Here is a 13,148-nt window from a genome sequence, read left to right as displayed (position 1 = left end):
TCCTATAATATATTCGGGTTTACAATATATCTTAACCATGATTTAAAGCAACAAGGATATACCAAATAAATTCTACATCTAGTCCATATACTTGGTGCTACTGTCCCCTCTCGTACTATGACTGCTACATGGACCCGAAACACATGTCAAACTACAAACATCAGACAACATTTTCTACTGAGCTATAAAACACTTTATTCTCGTCTTTTCAATCTCTTCCATTTTTTTCTTCTCATTAAGATCAAAATGGTATTGTCACATAAAATAACTATGTTTGTCATATAAAGTGACATCATAGTTCTAACCTTATTGGTATATAATCATCCAAACTTAGACCCTCTTACTTTGATCCCTCGTGAATCCTTTGTCAACATTTATTTTCTATAATCCCCGAGGATTCCAATGATCGCTCATGGAGCCACTACGTATAATTCCATGTGGATTAAAATGATTTCTTACATCTCGACTACTATTCCCAACTCGTTTTCTTCCCTTCTCTCTACATGTCATTATCTATCTTCGTATCTCTATCTTTTCTCATTCTCTATAGATCTCCATTTCTTCTTTTTATCTCAAACCCTTCTCATTCTTTCTATCTCTATATTTTATCATTATCTCTCGTTCTCTAACTCTTCTCATTCTCTCTATCTATATCTCTTATTATTATATCCCTATCTTTAATTCCTTTTATTCTTTATCTATATCTTATCATTATCTATTTATCTCTAATTATTTTAATTCTCTATATCTTTGTTTATTCTCATTATCTCGCTATCTCTATCTCTAACTCTCTTTTTTATCTGAAACATCCCAAAAATACGGTCCAAAAATTTCATTTTAAAATCATAAATAAAACCACAAATCAACCATAGTCATAAAGAGAATCATGTATCATGTATCTCAAAACATCATATCAAATACTATGTCAAAATCATGTAAGATAAATATCAGAGTCTAAGACATCCCAAGCCAAAAATGCAGTAAGTGTCATGCGATCATCCTGAGCCCTTCCCCTTTCCAGTGGAAGTACCTGAAACCAAAAATGAAAATTGTAAGCACGAAGCTTAGTGAGTTCCCCAAACTACCACATACCATACAAATATCATGCAACTAGGAGATACGGGCCCCATCCACTCTCATGGAGATTCGGGCCCCACCCACACTCTGTTGTCTAAGAGATTTGGGCCCCGCCCAGGCTCTGCTGTCTAGGAGATTCAGGGCCCACCCACACTCTGTTGTCTAGGAGATTCGGGGCCCGCCTACATTCCGCTACTAACATGCATACAAGTATCACATAGTCAATAAGTATATTTATCAAACAATCACATAACTATACTAAATTAACACTATGAGATTCGGGCCCCGCCCACACTAGACTGCTACGAGATTCGGGCCCCGCCCACACTTAACTACTAACATATCACATAAACGGGCTGGCCTTGGTGCCTTCGACCTGTTCCTACTGAAAGGAAACTCACCTCATATGATTAACTGCTGAAAACCTGAGTGAGGAATCCCTGTCTGCTGCTCCGGCGACTCTTTGGCTATAAATTCAATAATAACACTTAATCAAAAACTAATAACTCTTCACCCTTGGTCAAGGATAACACCCTGGTCAAAGTCAACATTCTAGGTTGACCAACTCACCGAGTTAACCTTTCGACTCGCCGAGTTCTATAGAGCTGTTTAGTCGCGATTTGGCTCATCCACTCGTCGAGTCCCTCTACAGACTCGTTGAGTTCTACTAACTGAAATCGGGATAACACGACACGACTCGTCGAGTCCCTCTATGGACTCAGCGAGTCCTTCTATCTGTTTAGCCATCTTAACAGATTAAGTTCTTATCTTCTAGATATAAGGTTCTTAGTTCGTTTTCCCACTAGAAAGGCCTTTCTAAGGGTAACGTTTCCAACTTTACCCCTCCATAACTCTTCTAAAAGGGTTTAGACAAAACCCTAATTCCTATAAGACATGGATCTTGTCCAAAAGGCCATAAAGTCTCAAATCCACTCATACAAACCTAGATCTAGGGTCTTAACATCTGTTGGACCCATAAAGTTCCGAGCTTTCCTTCCATGTATAGTATTTTAGGGCTAAAAAGACCATAAACTTGCTCATATGCTTCCATGGTCATAAAGTTTGCACCTTTATGCCTTAGAACCCTCCCTAGATCCTAGATCTGAGATATGAGCCACTTGGGACGTCCTAACTCCAAGGACCAAGGTTCTTGAACCAAAACTTTCATAAAATGGAAATAAATAGATCTAAGAGAAGAATGATCAAGTTGGAAACTTGATTACCATAAAGTGTAGCTAATGGAGTGTAGTTCCTGGATCTATTCCTTCTTTATTAAGTCTTCTATCTTCTACTTCTTCCACAAGCTTCAAAAGGCACAAATAACACTCAAAATGGCAAGAAATAGCTCAAGATCACTTATGGAGAATTAGGGGTTCGAAGTTAGGGTTTTGGAGGTGATGGGGGCTGGAATGGAAGCCATATATGATGCTTAACTAGGGTACAAACCCTAAATATCAGGGTTTTATCCAACATGTCCTACTCGTCGAGTCAGGGCTGCGACTCGTCAAGTAGCTCACTAAAACCCCTGCGTACAAAGTGTCTTCTACTCGACGAGTCAGGCTATCAACTTGTCAAGTCATTCTTTCAAAATAAATATATAAATACTTAATTAAACGCGTACCAGGAAACTGGACGTTACATTATCTTTATCTCCCTATCTCTAACTCTTCTCATTTTCATTCTATCTATCTCTTATCATTATATCTCTATCTATAACTCTTCTCATTATCTCTATCTCATCTCACTGTCTTTTTATATTTTAACTTTTCTCATTATCTCTATCTCCATCTCTTCTCATTAAACACATTTTCTCTTTTCAGAAGGAGTTACAAATTTCTATTCCCGAAGGAATCACATATCTCTATTCCCGAAGGAACCAAACATCTATATTCTCAAAATAAAAAAATAAAAAAGCTTCAAATCGAGTTTAATTTTAATAAAAAACAAAGTTTTAAAAAACTAAATTTTTTTAGAGTTTAAAGTCTAATTTAAAATGATTAGAAATTTAATGGTTAAATCAAATCATTTTATTACCTCCATTGCCTCCCTTAGGTAGGTAGGTTGAAATGACCAAAACCAAAAAAAATTCCTGCTTTAAGATTTAATTTAGCTTAATGAAATCAATTTTTTTTTGAGACTTTGATGGTCATTTAACTCAACTTAATTATTTTAAAAACTATAGATTATTTTTCGTTTTGCAGAGCATAACAGTCTAATAAAACACAAAATATAAAACTATCTTATTTTGAGATTTTTTAGATTTCAACTTGATAAAGAATAGTTTTTTTTTTATTTTTATTTTTATTTTTATTTTTATTATCACTTTTTTTTTTTTTTTTAAATTTAATGAAAAAAACATTATAAATAGAAATGAGTTTTAGGAAAAATAATAGAATAATTTTAGATAAAATATTAAAGATATATTGCTTCTATGAAAATTTTCATTTTCTAAAAATGAAAAAATAATAAGCTGAGTATAACAAAATCCATAGAGACGTGATGAAGTCTACAACAGTCGCCAATGAAAATCCAAAACCCTTTGCCAATTCGATGCAATCGAATGTGGGAATGAATGTCGACGGCGACGGCGACGGCGACCACGAAGTAGTCCAATAGTTTTTAATTGGTAGTAGAATGTTCAGAACTCCGACAACTAGTGTTGGCGGCAACGGCGGTGGTATCCCGTTAACTACCACCTCCTCCTCTCAATCACCAAACCCGTCGGGCACTGGTGATCAAAGTCACCATCGGTCTGCTGCTTCGAGAGCTATCCAGTTTCACCCGGCCAAACCCGCCATCATCGACCTATTCAACCTGTATCTCGGTGTACGTTTTATTTTTTATAAATCAAAGTATCAAACGACCGTTCGACTTCGCAATTCACGAAGGAAAATGTTCATTCGCTTTAGAATAGTCTTTTTCTCACGTTCTTGTCCATGCTTTCATCTACGCATTTTGATTTTCGTCTGTCAATCAATTCTAATCTTTGCAGAGAAATGGCCGCCATAAGTCAGACGATTCGATCCGAGAACCTCCGTAAGTCAATACCCCGCTCATCTTTCTGTTTTTTGTATGCATTTTGAAGACACAGAGGATTGCGATAAAGTAGAAGTAATTTATTGTAGCACATTGATGATTTCTGATAAATTTTCAATCTTTATGAAAATCAACTACAGGAACAAGACACAAAAGCGAGTTATTGCCCTCAATAGAGACATCCACATTCCTCCATGCGATGGGCAGTTTCTTTTAGACTTTGAGCAACTTCAGACTCAGTTTCCTGTAAGTTTCTAACTACAGAAAGCATTTTCATTAGCATCTAATTTATCTTATACTGTAGCTGTTTATGGTTTATCTTTCCAGGGTCAAGAACAACTGCGTGCTGTGTTGGAGTCTGTGTTTGTATCTATGGTCATCCAGTGTAGTGGTCATGCACCAAGATCAGAGTTTCTTCTTTTTGCTTTGCGTAGTTTGTACAGTATTGGGTATATATATTGGGATTCTTTTCTACCATCTCTTCTTTCTTCAGTCACATCTGCAGAAATGTCTCATATTCAGTCTCCAAATCCGGAGTCTTCTTTGATTTCAGTTCGTGGAATTGGATCTCCATCTCAATCAGCAAATGAAACATCTTGTACAGCTTTGTCTCCTGTCAAATCATCAATAAAAGATTCCCATATAAGCAGTCTGCGTAAGTTATCTTGTGAGATAATTATTTTTGCCATGGAAGCCAACTTAAAGCCAAGCACACATGCTGATATTTTCTGCCACATGATGAAATGGCTGGTAAACTTGGATCATAAGGCCTTATTTGAATGGCTACAAAAGTGTTTAGATGTGGTTTGGATGTTGGTTGATGAAAAGAAATGCCATGTCCCCTTCTATGAACTATTGCGAAGTGGACTACAGTTTATAGAAAACTTACCTGATAACAAATCACTATTTACACTCATTTTGGAGGTTCATAGAAGACGAGATATGATGGCCATGTACATGTTAATGTTAGATCAACATCTTCATTGCCCTACATTTGGAAGTCAACGCCTTTTGTCTCAAGCTGCAATTAACATGATTGGTGAATCAGTCCCACATCCAAGATACTCACCTATTACATATCCAAGTGTTCTTGGAGAGCCATTGCATGGGGAGGTAAGCATATGCAACTTCTCCCAAATCTTTCATTGTGAAACATCTTCCTCTGAAAAGATATTATCAAAAACACTTCAATGATCTAATATTCTGGCACCTCCATACGTAGAGTATGAAACTGTTCCTTGAGATACAACAGATTAAGAGTTTTAGAGTTTTTTCAATCATTTGTCTTAATGACATAGCAAGATTGAAAATGATGTATTATCCTAGAATGAACATCTTGAATGATCATGTGTATGTATGTAGGATATTGCTTTTTCAATTCAGAGAGGAAGTGTTGATTGGGAGAGAGCTATGCGATGTATTAGGCACGCCCTTCGTAGTGCTCCATCACCTGATTGGTGGCGGCGTGTGCTTCTGGTGGCACCTTGTCACCGACCACAGCCACAAGGATCAATAGCAGGTGCTGTCTTTAGCTCTGACATGATTTGTGAGGCAACCATTGATAGGATTGTTGAACTCTTGAAGCTTACAAATTCAGGTAAGCTTATAAACTCATGACATGATTTGACATGCATACGGGTTCCTAACACCCCAATTCCTAAACCCTAATTGCATTTCTAACCTTCAATAAGGTAAATAGAAGATTATACCTTGATACGAGATGATACCTAACAATTATATCTTGTATTCTTCGATAATTTATCTTCAAAGCAATTGACTTCTCTTTTCCATGTTGCAGATGTAAATTGTTGGCAGGAGTGGCTTATCTATTCAGATATCTTTTTCCTTCTCATGATAAGTGGTTGCATTGATTTTGTTGATTTCTTGGACAAGTTAATATTATGCATAACCAAGGAAGATAATCAAGAAATTCTCAAGTCAAATCATGTCACATGGTTGCTTGCACAAATTATACGTATCGAGCGTGTAATGACCACTTTAAGCACAGACTCAAGAAGAGTAATTGTTTTCTTTATATAACTTAATCTTATATTATGGTCAATTAATATATAACATATACTTAAACATGTATAGTATATATATATTTGTAGGTGGAAACAACCAAAAAGTTTTTGTCATTTCATAAAGAATCCATACCCTCGGATCCTAATACTCCCCAAAATACCCTTCTTGACTTTATAACCAGTTGTCAAACCCTTCGAGTATGGTCACTCAATTCATCAACAAGAGAATATTTAAATAGTAACCAACTTCTTAAAGGAAAGCAAATAGATGAATGGTGGAGGCAAGTAAGTAAAGGTACACCATATCGTATATACAAGTTACACATCACTAGGTTCATTTCGCCACATGGCTGATTTTTTTTTTTTTTCTGACGATTTTACCCTTTCCTTCCAGGGGATCATATGATGGATTATATGAATTTGGATGACAGATCCATTGGGATGTTTTGGGCTGTATCTAACACCATGGCACAGCCTGCTTGCGAAATGGTGTTGACTTGGTTGACTTCTGCTGGACATGCAGAATTACCAGGTCAAAATAATGAGAAAATTACAGTCATGAGGGAGGTTAATCCTGTCCCAGTATCACTAATGTCAGGATTTTCAATTAATTTGTGTCTGAAACTGGCTTTACAGATGGAAGATGTTATGTTTTTTGGACAGGTAATCTAAATCTGTATGACTTTTTGCAAACATACTATGATTATGATTGAATTGAACATATGTTTTCTGATATTTAATTTATGACATTTTATTGCAGCATGCACCTAATATTGCCATGGTGGAAACATACTGTAGGTTGCTTCTTATTTACCCTCATTCGTTGTTTCGTTCACATTTAAGTGTAAGTTCTTCTCTTTTATTGCTTTTTAAAATATTAGTTTTTATTTAAATTTGTCTTAAATTTTGCAGCATTTGCTTCAGAGGAATCCTGAAACTTTTAATAAGCCTCCAGCCACACTTTTAGTGCTTGAAATACTCAACTACCGGTTATTTTCATTTTACAGGTGATTCAGACTTATGCTTTCTTTTATCAATATCAACAACATACTTTATTATTATTATTATTATTATTATTATTATTACCAATTTTCTCTATTTAATATTATTAGTACAATTATAGATACCAAGGAAAGAGCAAGACATTGATGTATGACATCACCAAAATTCTTTCTACACTAAAAGGAAAACGTGGAGATCATCGAGTGTTTCGATTGGCTGAGAACTTATGCATGAATCTCATTATGTCATTGAGAGAATTTTTCTTCCTGAGGAAGGAAGGGAAGGTACTAGGGGCATATTTGTCTTTTTTCAATTATAGTTTTTTCATTTTTCAGTAATATCAACCATCTTGATTTAAAAATCTTTTGCAGGGAGCTTCTGAGTTGACCGAAACATTGAACCGTGTAGCTGTAACGAATCTTGCTATTATTATTAAAACACGTGGGATTGCTGACATGGACCACCTTCTATATCTTCCAACAATGTTGGAACAGATTTTGACCAATAGTCAACACACATGGTCAGACAAGACCTTATCTTACTTTCCAGCTGTCCTACGTGAGGCCTTGATTGGGAGGGTGGACAACAGAGGCCTTGCAATCCAAGCATGGAAACAGGTTACTTTCTATTTGGCTACATGAATCATTGATGTGTTTGGAACTTTAGATAGTAGTAAGGGTATTTTTGTAATTTTTACAGGCAGAAGCAACAGTTATCCATCAATGTACACAGCTCCTATCACCACCAGATGATCCAACTTATGTCATGACTTACATAAGTCATAGTTTTCCTCAACACAAACAATATCTATGCGCTGGTGCGTGGGTACTAATGCGTGGACACCCTGAGAGTATCAACAGTGCAAACCTGGTAAAATAAAACAAAACAAAACAGCTGTCCACTTTTACTTTATACTTGAACATTTTTTTTATTATTATAATTTATAAGTCAAACCTCTCTCCTTTGACTACAGGGACGTGTTCTTGGAGAATTTTCCCCTGAGGAAGTGACTGCAAATGTGTACACTCTGGTGGATGTTCTTTTGTGTAATATTCACTTGGAAATAAAACATGGACATTCCTTGGAGGTTTGTTTGAAAATTCTTTTTGATTTTTTTTTTTTTTTTTTCTATATAAAGTTTATTTATGTCATAATGCCTCAGTTTGGTTTTAAATTTTCAGGATGTAATATCAAATGTGTGTGGAAATCTTGCACATTTTATTTGGAAACACGGGTTGCTGCCTCCAGATGTTTTGCTTCTTGCACTGATTGATCGTGATGATGATCCCCATGCATTGCCGATTGTGGTATGGTCTTCAAGATGTATAATCTTTTCAAATCATTTTACATTTGTTAATGATTTTTAATTTCAGATAACTAATTGTATTTTTTTTTTAAAGGTTAATTTACTTGAAAGACAAGAGCTTCAACAAAGAATAAACTTTTATGTTGCTAATTGTGGAAGCAGCCCTGAGCATTGGCTTCAAACTGGAATATTTACTCGTAATGAATTACAGAAAGCTCTTGGCAATCATTTGTCATGGAAGGAAAGGTGATGTGTTTACTAAAACCCAAAATCAGTGTAAAGAGTAAAGACACATTTTTTTTTTTGTCCTTTTCTGTTAGTAAAAAACCATGAGTTAATTGTTAGTTAGCCTAAATTATTGACATTATGTTACATTTTTTACAGGTCACCAACATATTTTGATGACATGGCAGCACGTTTGCTTCCTGTATTCCCGTTAATTATTTATAGACTTATTGAAAACAATCTTACAGATTTAGCAGATCGTGTCCTCCAATTCCATTCATCTTTCCTTCATTTCTACCCTTTAAATTTCACATTTGTTCGTGACATTCTTTCATATTTCTACCCTCATCTCCCCCAAAACCTCATTTTCCGTATACTAAGCATATTAGACGTAAAAAAGGTAAAAGAAAAGAAAATATGTTCACTTTTTGTTTGTTTGTTTGTTTGTTTGTTTTCCTTACATCTTCACTGACCATATAATAACTATTTTTATGTTTTACAGACACCATTCTCTGAGTCATTTCCTCAACATGTGAATTCATCAAATAACATATCTCCACCATTGGAGTACTTCACTTCTCTTTTAACAAATCTTGTAAATAATGTCATCCCACCTTTATCTAATAAAACTAACCAATCAGAATCAACTTTCAAACCCCAAAACCAAAAACCATTTTATCAAATTCAAGATCCCGGGACACATACGCAACTTGTTCTCGAAACCACAGTTATAGAAATCCTATCTCTCCCCATAACCCCAACACAAATTATCTCATCATTTCTGCAGATTATTATTTCCTCCCACTTTCAACCAAAATTTAATCAATCATCTTGTTTGATGATTCAAGCGTGTGGGCTTCTCTTAGCTCAGCTTCCTGTTGAGTTTCATACACCGCTTTTTGCTGAGGTGGCACATGTGATTAACGAGAGTTCGTGGCATTGCTATGTTTTGTTGGATCCAACATGGGCATGTCAGGAAAATACCTCAACTACCCTTGGTAGGTTTCACAAAATTTTGGTTTTGTTTGAATCCTTCATGGGGTGATTTAGTCTTTTTGCTGTGTAATAATAATGATAGGGAATATGGTGGCATTGCTTCATGCGTTCTTCAGTAATCTTCCACACGAATGGCTGGAGAAAACACATCTTCTTGTGAACCAATTAAGACCTGTTTCTTCTGTTGGAGTGCTAAAAATAGCTTTTCGTATAATTGGTCCTTTGTTGCCAAGATTAGCAAATGCTCACACTCTGTTTGTTAAGGTATTCCACTTTCAAACTTTTTCTTATTAAGACATTCTACTTTGATTTAGGACTCATTATGTTTCAAACAAATAAATGAAAGTAGGTTGCTATTTTGATTCATTATGTTTTTTAATTAAATTTCCAGACTTTGGAACTGCTTTTGAGCATGATGGTGGATGTGTTTGGGAAGAATAGTCAGCAGCCATCAAATCCTGTTGAAGCATCAGATGTAACTGATCTTATAGACTTCCTGTAAGAATACACTGATCTTATACTATCTTTACTATCTGTGTAACAAATTTATAAAACTCTGATTTTATTTCTTTATTATAATTTTGATTACAGTCAGCATGTGGTGCATTATGAAGGGGAGGGGGGACCTGTACAGACGAATTCTAAACCAAAAGCAGATGTATTGAGTTTATGTGGAAGAGCCATTGAGAACATGCGTTCAGATTTGCAGCATCTTCTTTCTCACTTAAAAACTGATATTTTGTAAATTCAGTTTCAGGTTTTACTTCTTTTTTACTTACATTACATGCTTTCTGAATATATAAATGTAGCTTATAGAGTCTGTATAGATGTACTGAGTAATGTGTTTTTGAGATAACTGAAGGTTTTATATTAACGGAAATAATGTAAAAGGGAATAAGTTGGTATAAACATTTAAACTGCCAAAAAAAATTCACATAGTTTATTAAATGTTGAAACTTTCCTTTTATTACACATATAAACTACAAAATAGAATTAAAAACATAAAATCTGTCCTTGTAAACACCTGAAGCTTTACAACATACAGTTACAATGAGAGAGATTGTTGAAGGATCGAGCTTAAAAACATGCCCTGAATAACTCCAAAAAATATGTAAAATGTTTACTTGTTATCATCTTTATTCATTCTGCTACTTGATCCGGGTAACATACTTTTACCAAGGTTATAAGGTGCTGAAGCCATCACTCTATATATAAAAAATATACAAAAAAAAGAATATTGTCATTAGTTTTTCCAATATTTGACTTTTGAGGTCAAACAATCAATCAATTAAGCAAACAAAATACACAAATCGTACCATACCTTTCCTTTCGCTTCTCAAGAAACCGAGCCAAAGATGCTCCCCTCATCTGGGGAACCGCTGCATGGACAAAGTTACTATCAGTGTCAATGTTAATGTCAGTGTAAGATTGTAAGACTGGCTACCAATAGTTTTGATTTAATACCTGATTGCATGACTCGTCGAAGCGAGCTCATGGCTTTTGTAGCATCCATTGCCGCCCTTGAGCCTGTGCCGGTTGATGGACTGATCGACACTGGGCTCGAGGGGGCGGTGGTCATTGGTTGACTCACGTGGACCCCGTTTCCAGCTAATAACATTATGGCTTGTGCCTAGAAAAATGAAAAAAACAAACAAGATTTTTAGGGTTTTGTTTTGGTTGAAATATTTAAAATTAGTAACAAGAAATAAATTGATTTTGAGTGATTGAACCTTTTCAGGGGACATATCATCGTACACGTTCACAGTGCCCTTGTAAAAGATGGTTAACTGAACCGGACTACGTTGTTGTACTTGTACACTAGAATGATTTCCGGTTCGCCTACTATCACCTATAAGTTTTTAAGTAAATGATACTGATTGAATATAATTTTTAATTGTTAAAATTAATCTAAAAGTAGTAACTTAAACAAATACGCACAGAAAATCGCAATAACAATTTTACATTATTTTTAAAAAAAAAAACAGAGCTTTGAGAGAAGAAAAGGATTTAGAAAAATATAACTTTCAAAAAATAAAAAATAAAAAATTCAAACTTGTTTTGATGAACGCATTTCTGAAGTTCTGAATCACGTAAATTAAAAAATAAACCTTCAAACTCCATTAGCAAACATACTTCTTGTTATATCCAAAATACTAACTATTAAAAGGTTCAGAATTAAGTCAACACATACAATAGCTTTATAAAACCACTCATAAGCACCATAAACCCAGTTACCCCGACTAATTAATATGTCAAGAGTTACAAGCAATAAAAATTAAAAATTATTAAACAATGGGTGAAAACTTGATTTTTTATAAAATACCCATCGTCAATTAAACCACCAAAACATGATATTTGAAGAAAATAAAAACACCATGAAAACTGAAGCTTTAATACTTTGATAAACCACAAATAATAAAAGTAAAAATGAATATTACTGGAAAGATGTACCTGCTTCAATGGCTTCTTCCTTAGAATTCAAACCCATGAAATCCCTCTCCATTTTCACCTCAAATTCCAAGATTTAAAACCCAAAAATATCTTCACAAGTTAAAAAAAGAAAAGAAAAAAGATGAGAGAGAGAGAGAGAGAGAGAGAGAGAGAGAGAGAGAGAGAGAGAGAGAGATTTGAAAGTGCAGCGAAATTTAGAGTGAGGGAGAGGATTTTTTTTAGTCCTGGTTGCTCTATGGAAAAATATCGCAGCCGTTGATTACATTAAATAGAAAATAGCATGTTTATATCACTTCCCTAAATAAATACTATAACATTTTCTTTCTTATCCTTTTAAAACTAATCATAATTTTTTTTATTTATAACTGTAGTGGCAAGGTCCTTTTACCTTTTTGCACCTGGGGAATATCTTATTGTTACGGAAAAATTCCAATATCTATTATATTATGATTTTTATTTATTTTACATTATTTAACAATAAAATCACATAAGTAACTTCATTAAGGGTAGTGGAATATCTAATATAAAATATAGAGTAAATTACACGAATAGTTCCTGTGGTTTGGGTAACTTACGCGTTCAGTCTAGCGTTTTTGTTTTTATTTTTATTTATTTATTTTTTTAATGGGAAAGTCCATACTGTTTGTTATGTTGCACACTTGATCTATGGTGTAAAAAAACTATTGTATCCTTATTAAGTTATTTTTAAATAATTTCATTATGTATATATTTCTTTTTAAATTTATGAATAATCTAGAAAATTACACACCGCTCCTTTAATCCATTCAAGTCTTTCATCTAACTTCCTCTCTTGTTGGAGTAAAATGGCATTGGAAGAAACCGCCACCATCTATACTACTGTCATCTATACCATCGGAACAAATAGTCACCATCTTTGACATCAAAAAATAAAAACACATCGAATCCATTTAAACCAGAAATAAAATCTAAAATCAAAACCAGAAATCAAATCTAAAATCAAAACCAGAATAGTTTTTTTTTTTTGGTCAGACAAGGACCGAACGCACAAA

General features: G+C 34.5%; 2 protein-coding genes across 3 annotated transcripts; one reads left to right on the top strand and one right to left on the bottom strand.

The window, feature by feature from the left end:
• Nucleotides 1-3,562: 3,562 nt before the first annotated feature.
• LOC145041266 (mediator of RNA polymerase II transcription subunit 23-like) lies at nucleotides 3,563-10,614 on the top strand. Its single transcript, XM_078989279.1, has 21 exons — nucleotides 3,563-3,903; nucleotides 4,070-4,113; nucleotides 4,254-4,359; nucleotides 4,441-5,226; nucleotides 5,476-5,710; nucleotides 5,912-6,132; nucleotides 6,225-6,432; nucleotides 6,532-6,800; nucleotides 6,898-6,981; nucleotides 7,050-7,144; nucleotides 7,261-7,423; nucleotides 7,511-7,756; nucleotides 7,839-8,009; nucleotides 8,113-8,226; nucleotides 8,321-8,446; nucleotides 8,540-8,691; nucleotides 8,830-9,070; nucleotides 9,173-9,668; nucleotides 9,749-9,930; nucleotides 10,058-10,164; nucleotides 10,258-10,614. The coding sequence occupies exons 1-21, from the start codon at nucleotides 3,712-3,714 to the stop codon at nucleotides 10,409-10,411; spliced, it is 4,392 nt and encodes a 1,463-aa protein (XP_078845405.1). The 5' UTR covers nucleotides 3,563-3,711; the 3' UTR covers nucleotides 10,412-10,614.
• On the bottom strand, nucleotides 10,585-12,378 carry LOC145041267 (protein TIFY 6A-like). 2 transcript variants are annotated; one of them, XM_078989281.1, is made up of 5 exons: nucleotides 12,118-12,378; nucleotides 11,397-11,515; nucleotides 11,131-11,296; nucleotides 10,983-11,045; nucleotides 10,585-10,871 (listed from the first exon to the last, which is right to left on the bottom strand). In XM_078989281.1, the coding sequence occupies exons 1-5, from the start codon at nucleotides 12,167-12,169 to the stop codon at nucleotides 10,867-10,869; spliced, it is 405 nt and encodes a 134-aa protein (XP_078845407.1). In that variant the 5' UTR covers nucleotides 12,170-12,378; the 3' UTR covers nucleotides 10,585-10,866. The 2 variants fall into 2 exon arrangements, with proteins under 2 accessions (XP_078845407.1, XP_078845406.1); XM_078989280.1 differs by having other exon boundaries at nucleotides 10,988-11,045; nucleotides 12,118-12,376.
• Between the last annotated feature and the right edge of the window lie 770 nt (nucleotides 12,379-13,148).

This window comes from Lactuca saligna, chromosome 4 (genome assembly GCF_052625555.1).
Source record: "Lactuca saligna cultivar CGN05327 chromosome 4, ASM5262555v1, whole genome shotgun sequence".
NCBI classification, from domain to species: domain Eukaryota; kingdom Viridiplantae; phylum Streptophyta; class Magnoliopsida; order Asterales; family Asteraceae; genus Lactuca; species Lactuca saligna.
This window is presented reverse-complemented; position numbering and strand designations above follow the sequence as displayed.